The sequence below is a fragment of the Piliocolobus tephrosceles genome, chromosome 10 (assembly GCF_002776525.5).
Source record: "Piliocolobus tephrosceles isolate RC106 chromosome 10, ASM277652v3, whole genome shotgun sequence".
Classification (NCBI taxonomy): domain Eukaryota; kingdom Metazoa; phylum Chordata; class Mammalia; order Primates; family Cercopithecidae; genus Piliocolobus; species Piliocolobus tephrosceles.
This window is the reverse complement of record NC_045443.1, coordinates 9,084,650-9,103,950: the sequence shown is the minus strand read 5'-3', so window position 1 is coordinate 9,103,950 and position 19,301 is coordinate 9,084,650. Positions and strand designations below refer to the sequence as shown.

The following is a 19,301-nucleotide window of genomic DNA, read 5'->3' as shown; positions in this document are numbered from 1 at the left end:
TTTTTTTATAATATCAGTAAAGGCATTTTTTGTTGTCTTTTAGTTATTATTCGGCAAGGGATTTTTGCAGTCTTCTTCAACCTACATGCTAGTCCAACTGGTTTTCTTTTTTTCTTAGTAGATCCCAGGCACCTAGAATATCCCAGGTCCTCTGAGTGCTCTGAGATAAACAGAGCTAGCTCTTCAGGCAATCTCCAGAAAATACGGATTATCAGATGTTTAGTTCAACTTTTTCCCCCAAGGAGAAGCTGAGAGCTGAAGGCTTTGGTCCACTCACTCATGTTGATCCAAGGAGAGGAACTACAGTGCTATGAAACTGCCAGCTCACCCCACCACCTATGTTCTTGCTGGTCCCGGGCAGCCAGGCTATGCTTGGTTCTATCAGTACACTGAGACAGGCTAGAGAGAAGCCAATCTTAGGAGTAGCCCCTGGAAAAATTGGGGAATTGGACATGCCATCCATCATTTATTAACCAAGAGCAAAGCTTGGAGCTAGGGAGTTTTTTCCTGCTTTTTTGGCACTGTGCTGGGGGTAAGAATTAGGGAAGAAGTGTGCCTTAGATTTTCCTAAAGCTTCAACATGAGTAATTTCACCAACAGCATTGGAGAATCTCAACTGGCTTCTTAATTCTCACAAAGAAAATTTGTCTATGAATTTTTAGTTGAATTGGCGTGTTTGTAGAGAGAGAAGAGATCAGGGCTTCCCACTCTGTCATCTTGCTAATTTTACTCCACCATGTTTTAAATAATTTACATATATAAAAATAAGATACATATTTATAATTTATGTGTACGTATATGTATATATTTTAAATTTAATATATATATATAAACATTTGCTGTATTTCTAAATTGGAATACAATACAATGAAATGTAATTGCATCTTAAACAGACAAAACATTACCATGCATAAATGGAAAAAATTGTGGCTGGAGTTATCTCATGACGGAGAGAACAAATACTACTGTACACAATGCCATCAAACATCCTGTAGGAGCTATGACAACACAATCCCATATAGTGCTAAGTAGGCTTTCTGATATTTTCTACTCACTAACTGAGGTTTTCTCGATTCTTAGAAGTGTTTCTAGCTATGATGCACATATATTGTAAAATCCAATGTAATATTTTTGCATGCATGGTTTTAATTGCTCCAACATGAAAATGGTTAGACTTGCATTATTTTCAGCCAACATAGGTGACAGCTGTTTGTTAAAACACTAAATAAATTACATAGACAGGCTACAAGAAAGTACACATGTACATTAAGAACATAGTCACCTGAGGTTAACACTTTAGAATTCTTATTTATTGAGAGCTTATAATAAGTCTTCCATACAGCCTTCAACTGGTTTGAAGTATGAAATAGATTTCAGAGTAAGGATTTAAGAGAAAGGGCACTTTAACAAATAACAGTAGTAAATTCTCAGTTTCTCACATTGCAGAGACGGTTGCCTAATCCCAAATATCTCCCATCTCTCCCCCAAACTCATAAAATCAATAAGAAAAGCAAATAAAACCACATAATACCTTACTCTTTCAACATCTCTAGGAGACATAGAGTACCACAACCTTCAAATTACCTATAAATAGAGAAAAATAATTGCAGAAGAACACTTGCTCCTGCCTACCTCTGAACACCTGCGGTGGAGGGTAGGGAGATCAGTCTTCAACATACTCAGAAGAGAAGACTAGAGGACATAAATGAATCACAGATGCAATAAACCCTGAAAGATAAAACTTCAACAATAAATGTCAGAGTACTTAACACAATTTGGGACTTGGTAGTTCACCGTATTGGGAAAAGGCTTGAAATGCAAGACCAGAAGTGGGAAACTTGGAAAGGAAAGCAATGGTTTCTGGGAGAGAAGTGGAAAATAAAGAAGGGGTGACACTTCTTACAAATGTGACTATCAAAGTAAATAAGTAATTTGAGGAACTTAAGAATCCTGCAGAAAGGAAAGAGAAAAAAGACATGACTATCATTTGCCCTTCCTACTCCCATCATCACCACCACCCGTAGAAGATGCTATGCTGAATAGGACAGAACTGACAGAAGAGGGAGCTCTCTAACTAGGATCCTTGTCCACGAAACAGGAATAGGAAAAATCAAACCATATTTATATGAAACCTCAAAAGTTCAAATCATGTAAATAAAATATTTTTCTTATGAAAAGTCACTCACTCAAAAAAGGAAACAATCACTAAGCAGATGAAAAATGTAGTAAATGCCGCAAATTGAATTAGAAATTCTAACACAATCATAAAAACAAGAACACAAACGCCAAAAAGAAAATAATAAAGTTGGTATGCAACAGGAGTTGAACTGTGAGAGGTAATAGTATACCACAGTAAAATAATGAACAAAGATTTACAAGACAAATTGTTAGCAATAAGAAAGGGATTGCAATCCTGATGCTAGACAAAGAAGAAGTAGACATAAAAACAGAATTACTCAATTCTTATAATCAACTTTCACACCTAAATTACCTCCCAAAGGCCCCCTCCTAATACCATACCATTGGGAGTTAGGATTTCAAATATGAATTTTAGGGGAACAGAAACATTCTGTCCATAACATTCTGCCCCTGGCCAAGTTTGTGTTCTTTTCGCCTGCATTTATTCTGTAAAAAGTAAAGTAGAGGTTGCTCTTCAAAGACTTTCTTCCCTATCTAATTAGGAATAAATAGTAACTTTTCTTAGAAGCAAAATTTATTCAAAGACCTGTGCTCCTAAATATTTGTCCTGGTGTGCTTATACTGGTCCAAGCAAGCGTTAGGTCATAGCCTGTTCCTCTTCCTTATTTAAAAGTGTTTTTACCTTTCTCAGCATTCCACAAGTTACTTCCTCCTTCCTTTGTTCTCCTCCACCTTTGCCACTTTTAAAAAGTTCTAAGTTGCTAGCCAATCGGGACAAATACAGAATGCGAGGTCCTGTTCCAGCCAGTGGAAACCGGTTACAGCAGTAGGGTGGATGCGACAGGTTATAAATGACCCTGTCTCCTTCGTTCGGTGTACACTCGTGGCAAAACTGCTGGCGTGTGTACCCTTTCTGCAGGAAGTACAAAAAATGGCCTTACTAAATAAATTAAACTTATGTTCAAGTGCTGTTTATAGCACTGGGAAACAAGCATTTCAAACAATTTGGAGGCAAACCGTATGGGAATACATTCTCTTCCAGGGGTGGTCTCCAGTCCTCTCTGATGAGGGAATGCGCTCCCCTACCTCATTGAAGGGGCCCTCAGGTATGAGAAATTGAGACCCACCTGGTGTGAAGAATAAACCCGGACTCTCAGCAACACAGAGAGGAAAAAAAAGAAAAGAAAAGAAAAGAAAGAAAGAAACTGGCCAGCAATCTAGCTTAAAGGATCCTTACATACTGCGGTGATGACTGTGCACAGACCAAGAAAGAAGCAGCTGCGGGAGCCAGTAAAGTATTGCCTCAGTGATTGGGGGTAAAAAAAAAAAAAAAAAAAAAAAAAAATAGAAAATGCCGCAGGACAGTAAAGCATTCCTTAGTTAGGACATACCAAGGAGAGAAACCGCGGGGGTGGTGAAGTATTCCTTAGTCAGGATGTCTTGGAGGTTAAAAATAGGTGAGGAATCCCCATGGCGGGTGTTGAACCTCAGAAAGAGGTGAGGAATCCCCATGTGTGGGGGTGGGGGTTGAACCTCACACAAACCTCTGGTAGTAAGAAAAATATTCAGAACCCCCCTTTCCTTTCTTCTTGGGGGAAGAAAGAATAGCTCCACTGCTGCGGTCCTTCCCCTAGGGGAACGGGAAGGAGAGGGGAAAACAGCAGCATAGGTGGTAGGCATGGAACAGGAATCAAAATAAATTAAAGAATGTGTAAGCAAAAACTCAGTTGTATGCAAGAAAACCTAATTCCCCCTGAGGAAGAAAAAGAGTTGGAGTCCTTTAAAATTAACTGCCTGTTTTTCTGTAGCTAGTAGCCTTATCTCTCCCTTTCCCAGGCATTGTGAAAACCCGTTTCTCTAGCTGTGCAGCTGCAAGGTCACTAGACAGATAAACTCAAGTCGCAAAGCATGCTTTTCCTTGAAAAGTAAGAAATGGTGTGATGCAAGTCTCAATTGAATAACTGTCTTTGTTTCTTGTTTCTGTAATATGCTTCCCCCTGCACAAATCTTCTCCCACCCACGAAATGCTTAAAAGGTAACTTGACTCTTTGTTCAGGGCTCAGTCCTTTGGATGTTAATCTGACTGGTCCAGTGCACCTAAATAATAAATATCCTCCTCAACCCCTGGGTCTTTCTGATTTCTTATCTATCGCACTACATTTCTGGGGGCTCACCCGGGATTGGAGATGACAGATTTACTGTCCCCTTTGCCTGCGGTACTAGAGCCCCAGGGCCAGGGGAGACCCGGCATGCAAGGTGTGCTGCAGGTGAGCTTCACCCGGATGGAGACCGGCTCTCCCCATGTGCTGGCACCCTGCCTGGCAGTGCAACGGGACGGGGCTGCAGGACAATACCAGCACTTCAGGAACTGCGGTAAGGAGTAAAGGCCCAAGGCAGGAAAGCCTGTGCCATAGGGACAAAGGGGAGCTTGATCACCTCCCAGGGACGGACCACTAATCCAACCCAGAGTGGCTGGGGGCGGTAGAGGACCCATTAAAAGTGGCAGCATGACCCCCCAGAGGCAGGGAAGGCACTGCCCATGCTGTGTCCCTCTGCTATGGCCCTGCCTATGAGGCAGTTTCCTGTGGAGGTGGGGGTTGCACTCTCAGGGATCTGCTGGGCTTCTCGCCCTTCACTGATCCCCTGGGCGTTGGTCCTACCTTTAGAAATTCAAACAGCACCCCTCCCCCAGCCCATCCACTCTGGGCTTACGGTGGGAGAGGCAGCCTTGGGGATATCTGAATTGCCTTTGGGATCTCTCTTCCTTTGTCCTGGAGAATCATGCATGTTTGCAGTGAAATTGTTCTATGGTCTGGTCCTGTGGACTCTAAGAAATCTGACAGTTGTTGGTAATTTTGTCCTGTTTTGTTTGTTTCCTTTAGTCTCAGTTGGCAGTGTTTCCGCTGGTGTAATCCCTTCTCTGTTCCCGGCTTTTATTGAGATGGTTGATCATCTTTACACAGTCCTCTGCATGCAGATGTATGTATTTGGAGTTGAACAGTTTTCTATGTAGCCTTTAAAGCTTGAGGCATAGAGTGCACAGTCTCCCTTCTGCATCTCAATTATTGTTAGTCTAGAGGAGAGACAATTAAAAATTACATACAGGATTTTATTAATGCAGGAAAATAAAAATGAATCACACCTATTGAACTTCAAATATAGAAACTTAATACCATTTTAGGAGATTTTAGGACCGTGCCTAGTCCTAATTTATAAACAAAATATAGCCAACTCAGATAATAAAAGTAAAAATTGTAAATAATGTGCCACTCTTTTTATCATACGTTGGAAACTAGTCAATTCTGAAGTATAAAATCTCTTCATATGTATACCCAAGTTAAATGAAAACTTTAAAATGTTTATTTTAAAACAAATATTTAAGTGAGAAATCAATTCAGAATTCAATTTAGAGTTTCATACTGTGTTTTGTGGAAAAATAAAACATATTCTTCAGATATATGCAATTTTACTTAGTAAATGAAAATAAAACTTCAAATCTTCTAATACACACACACATTCATAAGTGTGTATAAGTGTGTGTGTTTGTATGCATGCGTGCATGTGTTTAGGCATTTCATGTAGAGATTTCTATATCTATATATGTGTTTTACTCTGGCATCTTTAATCTTTTGGAGTTATATGATTAATAATGATAATTTGTTTTCTTTCATAAGAGATGGGAAATAGAAAGCTCAAGAAAGAGTGAGGATGTCACTTCAATGGAAAACTGACAAAAAATAGAAATATTATGGTCTGATGCTATCCTTATTTAAAAGGACAATGTAATGACCTCTGTTCTGTAATTGAACAATCGACCACTGTAGGAAAAAAACTATTTTTAAAGAGTTTTTGCTTTGTTGTTTGTTTGTTTGCTTGTTTTTTAAGACAGAATCTTGCTCCACTGCCGAGGCTGGAGTGCACTGGTTTAATCTTGGCTCACTGGAAACTCTGCCTCCCAAGTTCAAGTGATTCTCCTGTCTCAGTTTCCTGAGTAGCTGGGATTACAGGCATGTGCCACCACATCCGGCTAATTTTTGTATTTCTAGTAGAGATGGAGTTTCACCATATTGGCCAGGCTGGGCATGAACTCCTGACCTAAAGCAATACATCCACCTTGGCCTCCCAAAGTGCTGGGATTACAGGTGTGAGCCACTGCACCCGGCCCCAGACTAGATTTTTTAATAACTGCTCTTACTAGGTTCAGTCTACATTAGAGTCCCTTTCTTTCCCTCCCTCCCTCCCTCCCTCCCTCCCTTCCTTCCTTCCTTTCTTCCTTCTTCTTGACAGTATTTTGCTCTTGTCGCCAGGCTGGAGTGCAGTGGCACAACCTCATCTCACTGCAACCTCCGCCTCCTGGGTTCAAGCAATTCTCCTACCTCAGCCTCGTGAGTAGCTGGGATTACAGGTGCCTGCCACCACAAGGGCTATTTTTTGTATTTTTAGTAGAGATAGGTTTCACCATGTTGGCCAAGCTGGTCTTGAACTCCTGACCTCAGGTAGTCTCCCTGCCTTGGCCTCCCAAAGTGCTGGAATTACAGGCATGAGCCACCGCACCCGGCCTCATTCTTTTTAATATCACTTTGTCCATGTGTTCCTTCGATTTCTGTGTCTGTTTTTTCATACTACTTTCATCACACTTCTGCCAGAGTACCTAACAACACTGGATTATTTGCTTACAACTACATCTCTGTCTAGAGTTTGAAGCTCCTAAATGAGTTTTATTCTGCTCATCTCTGTAGTTTTCTCTGCATAATTCCTGGAAATTGTGTAGCAGTCAACAAATAATTACTACATGCATAAACAGAAAGGTAGTATGCCAGTTGTTTTGCTTCTGAAAGAAAGTTTTGTCCTTGTAGATAGGAAAAAATTGAGAAAACATGATACAAACTCTGATTTTTTTTTAGAGAATCAATGTTTTTTCTGTTAAAAATAAACTTGCAAGCCATACATAAATGAAGACATTGTGTATCAATTCTAAGGTATACTGGGGCTTCCAAATTACAAACGGATAATGAGGAAGGAAGGTAAGGAGTTCTTGCTACAATAAACACAAGGGGAAAGTTGAAAATAATACATGAGAGTAAAAGGTTGTGCAATGATCATTGTCAATTATCATTAAAGTAGCAAAGTAAATTTAAAAATCAACGAAAAGAGCACTTTAAAGAAGTGCCAGACTTATTATACAAAATAATTCTCTAATAAAATTGAAATTAAATTAGAAATCAACAATAAAAATATGTCTGAAAAATTCACAAATGTTGAAAACTAAATGACACATGTTAATAATCAATGAATCAAAGAATGCAAAAGACAATTTAGAAACTATTTTTAACTGAATGGAAATTAAAAAATAGTATCTTAAAATATGTGGGGATGTTGCCAAATCATCTCACGTATTAATAGTATAACTTTTATTAGAAAAAAGTTTCAAATCAACATATCAGCTTTCAATATAAGAAACTAAAAAAGCAAATTTAACCTACTATAAGAAGACAGTAAATAATAAAGATCAAAGCAGAAATCAGTGAGAAGAAAATTTTTACCTGAATGGCAAATAAGCACCAAAAAATGCTACTTAACATCATTGCATTAGTAAAATACAAGTTAAAACTACACTCATATACCAAAACACATCATTTAGTGTGTCTAAAATTTCCTTACTTATTTATTTACGAGATAGGGTCTCGCTCTGTCACTCAGGCTGGAGTGCAATGGTGCAATCTCAGCTCACTGCAACCTCCACCTCCCGGGTTCAAGCGATTCTCCTGCCTCAGCCTCCCGAGTAGCTGGGATTACAGGCGCCCGCCACCTCATCCAGCTAATTTTTGTATTTTTAGTAGAGACAGGGTTTCACTACATTGGCCAGGTTGGTCTCGAACTCACAACCTCAGGTGATCTGCCTGCCTCGGCCTCCCAAAGTGCTGGGATTACAGGCTAAGCCACTGCGCCCAGCCAGTACAAAATTTAAGAGGCTGATCAAAGCAAGTGTTGACTAGGATATGAAGCAACTTCTCTCTCAGATTTTCTCTTACATACAGATAGGTAGAAAGTAAAATTTGTAAAATATCACCACCACTTTGGATAACAGTGTGGCAGTTTTAAAAAAGTTAAATATATACTTATATGATTCAGCCATTTTGTTTCTAGGTGTTTATATTAAGGAAAAGAAAGACTTTGTTAATATGATACAAATACTTGTACACAAATATTATTAGCAAGTAGCATTATTTGTAATGATCAATAACTGGCAATTACCTAAATATATATCAATAAATGAAGAGATAAAAGGTAATTAACTCTTTACTCATGCAATGAGATGGGAGAATCTCAGATAACTTTTCTAAGTGAAAATAAGACTTTGCAAATGAAACATATTGTAGGACTTCATTTATATTAAATTCTATGAATTGCAAACTAAAGTGGCAGAAAACTGATTGACTGGAAAGAGAAAGAGGTAAGTACGTAGGGACACAGAGGAGAAATCACAAAGGTGCATGCTTAGAGAATGTTTTCCAGGTTAATTATCTTGATGTTCTTAATGGTTTCATGAGTATATATATATTTCTTGAGACTTGTTAAATTGTGTACTTTATATATGTGCAATTTTTGTGTTAATTATATCTCAACATGTCTGCTAATAAGTTCAGAAAGAAATGTATGTGATACTTAAACCTCTCTGCTTCTGTCTCTTTATCTGTAAAACGAACATAATATTAGACCCGTCTTGCATAGTACTTACCATATACTAAACAATTTATATTACTTACTAGTATTTGTGTTGGCTACTCTACAATGAATACAACTTTCTCCTAAATTTAGGGCCTAAGCACATTTTACTAAATCTATTAGAATGTGCAAATGTCTTGGGATTATGTGAAATGAGTGATTAGAATTATTACAGGGAAAGCTTAGGAAAAAAATTCAAAACTAGAGACCCATTGGGTCAAAGACTTACAGGTTGGGTGAGAGAATGGAGCCATCTTCCCACTGCCAAGATCCATTTGTTGGAATGTGTACTAATCCCATCCAGTGATATGACTTCACCAGTTTAAGTAAATCCTGTTTGAAATCACAAATACACTATAAGTGAAATCAGTGTTCATGATTTTAGTAAACGCAAGACCATAGCCATTTCATCTGTTCTCACACTTGTAAAAACATGCATTCTGTCCCCCAACTTGCATAATTCCCGTCTGAGCACACATACATGATACCTGCAATTTCTTTTTTTTAATACTTTAAGTTCTAGGGTACATGTGCACAACGTGCAGGTTTGTTACATGTGTATACATGTGCCATGTTGGTGTGCTGCACCCATCAACTCATTAGCACCCATTAACTCGTCATTTACATCAGTTATAACTCCCAATGCCATTCCTCCCCCCTCCCCACTCCCCATAATAGGCCCCAGTGTGTGATGTTCCCCTTCCTGTGTCCAAGGGATCTCATTGTTCAGTTCCCACCTATGAGTGAGAACATGCGGTGTTTGATTTTCTGTTCTTGTGATAGTTTGCTGAAAATGATGGTTTCCAGCTGCATCCATGTCCCTACAAAGGACATAAACTCATCCTTTTTTATGGCTGCATCGTATTCCATGGTGTATATATGCCACATTTTCTTAATCCAGTCTGTCACTGATGGACATTTGGGTTGATTACAAGTCTTTGCTATTGTGAATAGTGCCGCAATAAACATACGTGTGCATGTGTCTTTATAGCAGCATGACTTAGAATCCTTTGGGTATATACCCAGTAATGTGATGACTGGGTCATATGGTATTTCTAGTTCTAGATCCTTGAGGAATCACCACACTGTTTTCCACAATGGTTGAACTAGTTCACAGTCCCACCAACAGTGTAAAAGTGTTCCTATTTCTCCACATCCTCTCCAGCACCTGTTGTTTCCTGACTTTTTAATGATTGCCATTCTAACTGGTGTGAGATGGTATCTCATTGTGGTTTTGATTTGCATTTCTCCGATGGCCAGTGATGACGAGCATTTTTTCATGTGTCTGATACCTGCAATTTCTATGCTTGGTTATTTTCAATGAAGAAAGATTCAGGGTTGGTATTAGAATAACCAAGTCATAGTGTCCCTTATATGTTCCAGGTTCCTATTCCAGTGATTTGCCTCAGATGTTAGGATTAAATATAGGATGGGAAATTAAAATAAATACTCAACCTGGTCCTCTTTGCTGTATACTTTCAGAAGGCTGGCATTTTGAGACATACATGAAGCCTGGCTCTCATGCCAGTTTTTACTCTCATTAAAAAACTGGTAGCAGTTATTTTTATAACATATCCAGTTTTTAGGACATGGGCCACAGTAACTTTCTAGAAAAGGAGAATACATTATTAATTCTACACATCTGAACATTATAGCAGACTTTATCTAGACAAATTAAATGTCTTTTTCACTCCAACTCTAAAATTTCAGATTATTAAATTATCATAGTCATAACCAAAGGCATATCTCTATGTATTCATAGAGAGATGCCAGGCTGGGCGTGGTGTCTCATGCCTTTAATCCTAGCACTTTGGGAGGCCAAGGCAGGTGACCCACTTGAGGTTAGAAGTTTGATACCAGCCTGGCCAACATGGTGAAAACCTGCCTCTACTAAAAATACAAAAATTAGCCGGTGTGGTGGCGCATGCCTGCAGTCCCAGCTACTTGGGAAGCTGAGGCACGAGAATTGCTCAAACCCAGGAGGTGGAGGTTGCAGTCCCAAGTACTTGGGAAGCTGAGGCATGAGAATCACTTGAAACCGGGAGGTGGAGGTTGTACTGTGCTGAGATCACCCCACTGCACTCCAGCATGGGTGACAGAGTGAGACTCCATCTCAAAAAAAAAAGAGAGAGAGAGAAAGATGTCAAGCCAAACCTAAGTAGCCTCTACTTTTTACAAGTATTGGAGAGAAAGAGAGACAGAGAGAGAAAGATATCAAACCTAAGTATCCTCTACTTTTACAAGTATTCCCTCATTATTAAAAGGAAAACAGAAGCCATAGTGTATTACAGACTAGCATTAGTTATTTAATTTTTCCTTTTTTTACATCATTGAATACATGCCTACACAATAGTGTAGGTAGATACATATAATATATGCTCTAAAACATTTAAAAAATTCACTTACCAGTCAAGGGAATTTGAACTTCTTGGTTGAATAATGCTATTAAAATAACCATAAGTATTAAAAAGTTTGTATTGTTAGTAATTTATACTATAAGCAAATCTAGTTTACAAATTTCTGGACTAATAGCAAAAATATGACAAAGATACATTTAATATTTCTAGTTTATGTTTCTGTTTGTGAATACTAACAAAAGTAATACCTTACAATTGTTAAATTAACAATATAGCAATCTACTTCTCTGTTATCACTTACAATTTAAGAATACGGCACTCCATATTGTTACCATAATAATGAAACGGATTCCCATAGCTACAGCAATGAAACAGCAGAAAAAAAGTGGAGATGCTGTCAAAGAAAAAAGAGACAGATCAGAAAAAGAAGCATAAAGGGTTTGGGTATCTTTGTATTTAATATAAACATTAGAGGTTTTTTTCTTTTTTTAATGAGAAGGTAGTATTGATCCTTTTTCTGCCTTCATTATTTTTCCCAGAACAGAACATAAATACTTCGCAAATGATCAAAAACTAGAGTACAACAATGTAATATTTCCTTCTATACTTCTCTACAAGTTCCCCAGTCATCCCTAGAGTAAATTATGCTTATGATTTATTATTTTTATGCAGATACAATAATAAACATAAACAAAGAAGGAGGAAGCATCATCAAGATGGCTAACTACAGGCACCCAGCACTCACTTCCACAAGGGACCAAAACAACAAGTAGATAACCACACATTGAATAGAGTGTTGAAGGGAGAAGGCTGGAATTCAGCAAGAGAGTGACCAAGTCTCTCTGAGGCACAGATGCTCAGGGCAATAGCACAGAAAGGGAAGAGAAGCAGGTGACATGGATCAGCTTAGAGCCAAGAGGGACTCTCCATTGAGGAGAAAAGGTAAGCAGGAGCTCCCCAGCAGTCCACATTCCCATTATAAATACCTGCTATCCTAACTATAGGAGAGCTCCACATTCCTCACAATCCCTGACTCCGGTATAGGGAGTTGACTAGAATCCACATAACTGCATTATTTCAGGGTGGGAGTTCACACTGGGGTCCCTCCTCTTCTCTGGAATACAGGCTGCAGCAGCACTGCACCATTTTGAGAGTGTAGCCACCACCAAAGTACACTCTGCCCTGGGGCCTAATAGTTCCTTTATCTTCACATCTTTGGGGCCCAATAGCTTCTGCATCTTCACGTCCCTGGGGCCCTGCTGACATTCCACCAAATCCACCTAGAGGACTGCAGCATAGCAACACCAGGTGATCCCAATCAATGGCGTAGTCGTGACCCTTGCATCAAGCCCATACAGAGCCCTTTGTCCAGGGAACAGGTGATGCAGCCAAGTAGAGAGTCTGTCCTCAGCACAGACAGAGTCATGCATGTGCACCCCAGATTCCCAGAGCCACTTGCTTGGGGCCCACGGCCACCACTGCCAGCAATCCCACTTTCTCCAGCAGCAGGCCAGAAGAGCATGGGATGATAAATTCAAAATGCCAAAAACAAAACAAAACAAAACAAAACAAAACAAAAAAACCTCTGCCATATATGAACACTGTATTAAGCAAAGCTATCCTTTAGAAATAAAGGAGACATGTTCTTCCAGACAAGCAAAAACTGAGGGAATCCATCACCACTAAACTAGCCCCACAAGAGATGCTTAAGGGAGTCCTATATCTGGAAGCAAAAGGACAATATCTATCACCATAAAAATGCACAGAAGTATAAAACTGGTAGAGCAGATACACAAATAAGAAAGAGAAAGGAATTAAATCTTATTACTACACAGAACCACCAAACCACAAAGACAGATAATGATAGAGGAGAAAAAAATCAATGGGTAGGCAAAACAACAGATATACTGGAAAACAATGAAGAAAATGACAGAAGAGCAAGCTGGCTGTGAAGAACCCTTCAGCTATTATCTTCTCACAGAAACGTCAAACTAAATAACTATCCATGCAGGAAAGTACCTTCAAAAGAATTCAAGAAATTAGGCGAGCTATCACAGTACCCTGATTTTGGCATGGTAACAAGAAAAAACACATTAAAGAGGTAAGAAAAGACGGTCTTGCCTTGCCTAAACACTCCTCTTCCAAACCCAGATACTGCAGTGCTTGGAGAGAAACTGTCTGCTTGGGAAATGGAAATAAGAGTGTGGGACTTTGTGTTAGAACTTAGACCTGGCCCCACCACATTGGAACACAGCAAAAGACAGAGACCCCACAGCCGTTGATTCCAAACCAGTGCTCATACGGGGAGCATTTTGACCCACGTGGGCCAGAGAGGAATCCACTGCTTAGGCAGGAGGAACCTTAGTCTCAGCCCATTTTATCACCAGCTGACTAAAGTGGCCTTGGGTCTCAGGAAAATTTCAGTGGTTGCAGGCCATAGCAACCATGGCCCTTGGGCAAGCCCTGGCACAGCATTGGTCTGGGAAGCTGTGGACAAACAGAAAACTTACCAAACCCAGAGAAAGATACGAATAAGCAGATACAGGAGGGTCAAAGATTAGCAAGCAGATTCAACCCAAATAAGATTACCACAAGGCATATAAAATTTAAATGTTCAAAGCTTGAGATAAAGTGAGAATTTTAAAGGAAGCAAAATTTAAAAAGCAAATAAATATAAAGAAGCTTCAACACATCTGTTAGCAGACTTCTTAGCAGAAACTTTATAGGCCAAGAGGAAGTGGGGTGACATACTCAAAGACCCAAGGAAAACAAAATGCCAACTGAGATACTGCACCCAACAAAACTATCAACATGATGGAGAGAAAAAATATTTCTCAGGCAAACAGAAGTTGAGTGAATTTATTCCCACTAGACCTGTCTTACATGACATGCTAAAGAGAGTTTTTTCAGTCACAAAAAAAGAACATAAATGTGCAATAAGAAAACATTTGAAGGTATAAAACTCACTGATAAAAGTAAGTACACAGACAAATTCAGAATATTCTAATACTGTACTTGTGGTGCCTCAACCACACAGATCTTATAAAGATCAAAAGACAACTCTATCAAAATAAAAGTAATTATAATTTGTTAAGAGATAGTCAATATAAAATGATGTAAATCCATGCAAACATAAGTCAACATGTGAGAGGAGATGGAGTTAAAGTGTAGAGTTGTTTAGTTTTTTTATTTTTTTGTTTTGTTTTTCTTCTCTTTGTGATCAAAGTTAAGTTGTCATCAGTATAAAATAATTGCTATAGTTATAAGATGTCCTTGTAAGTCTCATGGTAACAACAAAACAAAAACCTATAATAGATACACTAAAATGAAAATCAAGGAATTAAAATACACTGTCAGAGAAAGCAACTTAATCACAAAGGAAGAAGGAAGAAAGGAAGACTTACAAAACTACTAGAAAACAAGGAACAAAATGGCAATAGTAAGTTTTTACTTACCAATAATAATATTAAATGCAAGGGGGCTAAATTCTCCAAGTAAAAGACATAGAGTGACTGAATGGATTAAAAACAACAAAACTGAACAATATATTGCCTTCAAGAAACTCACTTTGCTCGTAAAAACACACATAGACTGACAGTATAGGATGAAAACAGATATTCCATGAAAATGAAAACCAGTAAAGAGAAGGCATAGCTATACTTAGATAAAGTAGACTTTAAGTCAAAAAGAGTAAAAAAGAGTCAAAGAAGACCATTATATAATGACAAATGGGTCATTTCAGCAATATAATATTGTATTTATAAGTATACATATGCACCCAATACTACAGCACTCAGATATATCAAGTAAATATTAATAGATCTGAAGGGAGAAATAGACTAATACAATAAGGGTAGAGGAGTTCAACAACACATTTTAAGCAATGGACAGATCGTTCAGGCAGAAAATCAGAAAAGAAACATCCAAGTAAAACTATAATATAGACCTAATGAACCTTACTAAATGTACAGAACATTTCATTCAACTGCTGCAAAACACATATTCTTATTATCATCATATGGAACATTCATCAGGATAGACCACATGCTAGGTGATAAGTCTCAACACATTTTCAAAATTCAATATTATATCAAGTAAATTTTCTGACAACAATGGAATAAAACTAGAAATTGATAGCAAGAGGAACTTTGGAAACTGCACAGATATATGAAAATTAAACAACATGCCTTTGAACAAATAAACAAATTCAGTAAAATTTCAGGATACAAAAATCTACATACAAAAATTAGTAGTGTTTCTATACACCATTACAAACTGGCTGAAAAAGAAATCAAGAAGTCAATTCCATTTATAATACCTACAAATAATAAAATACCCTGAAATAAATTTAATCACACAAGTGGAAGATCTCTACAATGAAAACTATAAAATACTGATTAATGAAACCAGAGAGGATGCAAAAACATGGAAAGACATCTCATGTTCATAGACTGAAAAAATATTGTTAAAGTAATCATACGACTCAAAGCAATCTACAGATTCAATGCAATTCCTATCACAATACTAATAACATTCTCTACAGAAATAGAAAAAAATATCCTCAAATTTGTATGGTACCACAAAAGACTGAATAGTCAAAGCAATCTTGAACAAAAATGAAGAAAACTGGTGGCATCACATTACCTGATTTCAATATATACTACAAAACTATAATAACCTAAACAGTATGGCATTGACATAAAACTAGACACTTAGACCAATAAAACAGAATAGACAATGCAGAATAAATCCATCTATTTACAGCCAACTGATTTTTCCAGAAAGGCACCAATAACATACACTGGGAAAGGACAGGTACTTCAATAAATGGAGCTGAAAAAACTGGATATCCACACAGAGGAATGAAATTAGACCCTCATCTCACACTATATACGAAAATCAACTCAAAATGGATTAATGACTTAAAGGTAAGAACTGAATCTATAAAACTACTAGAAGAGATAAGAGAAACACCACAGGACATGAGTCTAGGCAAAGATTTTATGGGTAAGACTTCAAAAGTACAGGCAACAAAAGCAAAAAGAAACAAATGAGGCTGTATCAAACTAAAACACTTCTTTACTGCATAGGAAACAAGTGACAGAGTGAAGAGACAACTTGTAGAATGAGAGAAAATACTTGCAAATTATTCCTCTGACAAGAGAACAATATCCAGAATATACAAGGAATTCAAACAACTCAACAGCATCATCAACAACAAAAACTGATTTGAAAAGGAGAAAAGGATCTGAAGAGATATTTCTGAGAAGATATACAAATAGCCATGGATATATTTTTTGAAAGTTCAACATCATTCATCATCAGTAAGATGAAAATCAAAACCACAATGAGTATCATCTCACTCTAAGAATAGCTATTATTTAAAAAGACAAAAAATAACAAATGACAGTGACGATGCAGGGAAAGGCTAATGTTTATATAATGTTGGTGGGAATGTAAATTAGTATAGCCATTATGGAAACAGTATGGAGGTTCCTTAAAAAACCAAAAAAAGAACTACCATATGATTCAGCAATCTCAGTCTTTCTCCAATGGAAAGGAAATCAGTATATTGAAATAATGTCTGCAGCCCCATGTTTATTGCAGCATTATTCACAATAGCCAAGATATGGAATCAACCTGTGTCCATTAACAGATGAATGGCTAAACAAAATGTGTATACACACACACACACACACACACACACACACACACACAGGAATACCATTCAGTCATAAAAAAAAGAATGAAAAGAATGAAATCCTATTATTTGCACCAACATGGATGCGCCAGAAGTACATAATGTTAAGTAAAGTAAATAAGGCATGGAAAGATAAATACCGCATATTCTCACTCATATGTAGGAGATCCAAACTTTTAGCTCACAGAATTAGAGAGTAGAATTGTGGTTATTTAAGGCTAGAAAGAATAATGAGGAGGAGAAGACTGGGAGAGGTTAATGGATACATAATTACAGCTACATGCGGGCTTTTTCTAGTGTTCCTATAGCACTGTAGGGAGAGTACAGTTAAGAGTAATTTATTGTATATTTCCAGATAGCTAGAAGAGAAGGTTTTGAATGTTCCCAACACAAAGAACTGATAAATGTTTGAGGTGATGGATATGCTAATTACCTTGATTTGGTCATTAGACACTATATAGTTGTATGGAAATATCACTGCATCCCTTAAATATGTATAATTATTACATGCCAACTAAAAATAAATAAAAATTACCATTCCTCTTAGCTACATATTAAAAATATATTTTAAAGAAACTATAATATACAAAAAATCCTATGAATTTTTTTTTTTTACCTAAGACAATATCCTGGTGATTAGTTCTCATGGAGTATAAGGATACCAAATTTATAAATAGCTGCATTGTATTTCACTGACAACTCTGGACAGTATCTAATTTTTGACAGACTTTGAATTTTTTTCCAGTGGATATTTAATTTGTTTCTTAGGTGTTGCTATTAGAAATAATGATACATTTCATATCCATCTGTGCATATTTTTGAGTCCCTCCCTGGGATAAATTCCCACAATGATAATTGCTGAGTGAAAAGGCATGTATGTTTTAAACTTTGGTAACAATTGAATATTTTAGTCTAAAAAGGAATTTTTACATATAGCACTTTGCATTCCTTAAATTAATTCTTGTAAAGTGATGCTATTTGTTAATAATTTGTTTCTTTTTTCTTTTTTTTTTTTTTTGAGACGGAGTCTCGCTCTGTCACCCAGGTTGGAGTGCTGTGGCCGGATCTCAGCTCACTGCAAGCTCCGCCTCCCGGGTTTACGCCATTCTCCTGCCTCAGCCTCCGGAGTAGCTGGGACTACAGGCGCCAGCCACCTCGCCCGGCTAGTTTTTTGTAGTTTTTAGTAGAGACGGGGTTTCACCGTGTTAGCCAGGATGGTCTCGATCTCCTAACCTCGTGATCCGCCCGTCTCAGCCTCCCAAAGTTCTGGGATTACAGACTTGAGCCACCGCGCCCGGTTTACTAATTTGTTTCTTAGTTTTTAATCAAAATTGAGGGGTCACCTGTTGTTTTGCTTTTCATACAAACTATATAAAGGTCTATTATCAATAATATTCTGCTTTGAAAAAAGACATTGGAGAGTACATCTTCTTCACTGCACTCAGAAACAATTCTATAAATAATAATCTAGCTATCACTTCTATAATATTTAGGAACATGTCTCTGGAGGATTTTTAAAATATCTTTTCTGTTTTTCATTTCTATTTAGTTTTCTTTTCAGTAATCTCTTAGAAATTCCTGCCTTGATTATATTATCAGGATAAATAAACTCATCATTTTTTAGGCTATGAAAATATTCTAAACTCAATAGCTTTTAATACCATAATTTTATTATCTATTTTAATATTATATTAGAGTTCATGGGGGTATTCCTGCTTTCCTGATGAAGATAAAGTAAACTGAATGATTGTCATTGATTTAATCACATAGTTTCCAAGATTCATTTGAATATACTGAGAGTAGACAGATGGAACATAGGACTTACCGTTTTCTCTACATTTGCTTTTGATTACTGGACATCTTTGCTTTTGGCATCGTGTTGAAAAATCACTCTTTGCTAGACCCAACTTGTAATTATGAAATTCACTCATCTCTAGAGAGAAAGAATTCAGGGTTATATGAGTCATGGCCTTTCTGCTATTCGGGGCATACATTTTAAAAATTCCACTTGCCATTTCCATCTATGTACTTCTCATGACAACCCTTTTTAAAGTACAACATGAATTTACTTTTGTTTTATATTACTACATTATTATGTTTACACTTTACTATATAAATAAAATTACATTTATGCCATGCAAACTACCCTCAGCAAAATCCTATGTACTATTAAAATTAGTTAATTCGTAATGTATAATGAAACCTAACATTACCAGAAAGGGATTTCGTATAGTGAAAAGACATGTAGGGAGAAAGACATGTATTTAAATCACCTATCCACATATACAAACTTAATATAACTTCATAAATAATCTAGCTTTTGCATCCCAATTTCCTAACTTGCAAAATAAGAAAGAAATAAAAAAGAAAAGGATATT

The 19,301-nt window shown here is 37.2% G+C and overlaps 1 protein-coding gene across 2 annotated transcripts in view; it reads right to left on the bottom strand.

The window, feature by feature from the left end:
* The window catches only part of LOC111528493 (NKG2-D type II integral membrane protein), a 22,047-nt gene continuing 2,746 nt past the window's right edge, over positions 1-19,301 (bottom strand). The window contains exons 3-9 of one of the 2 annotated variants that reach the window (XR_002727009.2): positions 18,749-18,856; positions 11,524-11,616; positions 11,272-11,307; positions 10,321-10,472; positions 9,095-9,198; positions 4,852-5,212; positions 1-3,052 (exon numbers count right to left, since the gene is read on the bottom strand). Coding sequence is in view for 1 of the 2 variants with exons in the window: in XM_023195237.2 (XP_023051005.1) it covers positions 5,095-5,212; positions 9,095-9,198; positions 10,321-10,472; positions 11,272-11,307; positions 11,524-11,616; positions 18,749-18,856 (611 nt within the window). In the remaining variant the exon portion in view is untranslated. Of the gene's footprint in view, positions 5,213-9,094; positions 9,199-10,320; positions 10,473-11,271; positions 11,308-11,523; positions 11,617-18,748; positions 18,857-19,301 lie in introns of both variants that reach the window. The other variant, XM_023195237.2, reaches the window with a different exon arrangement.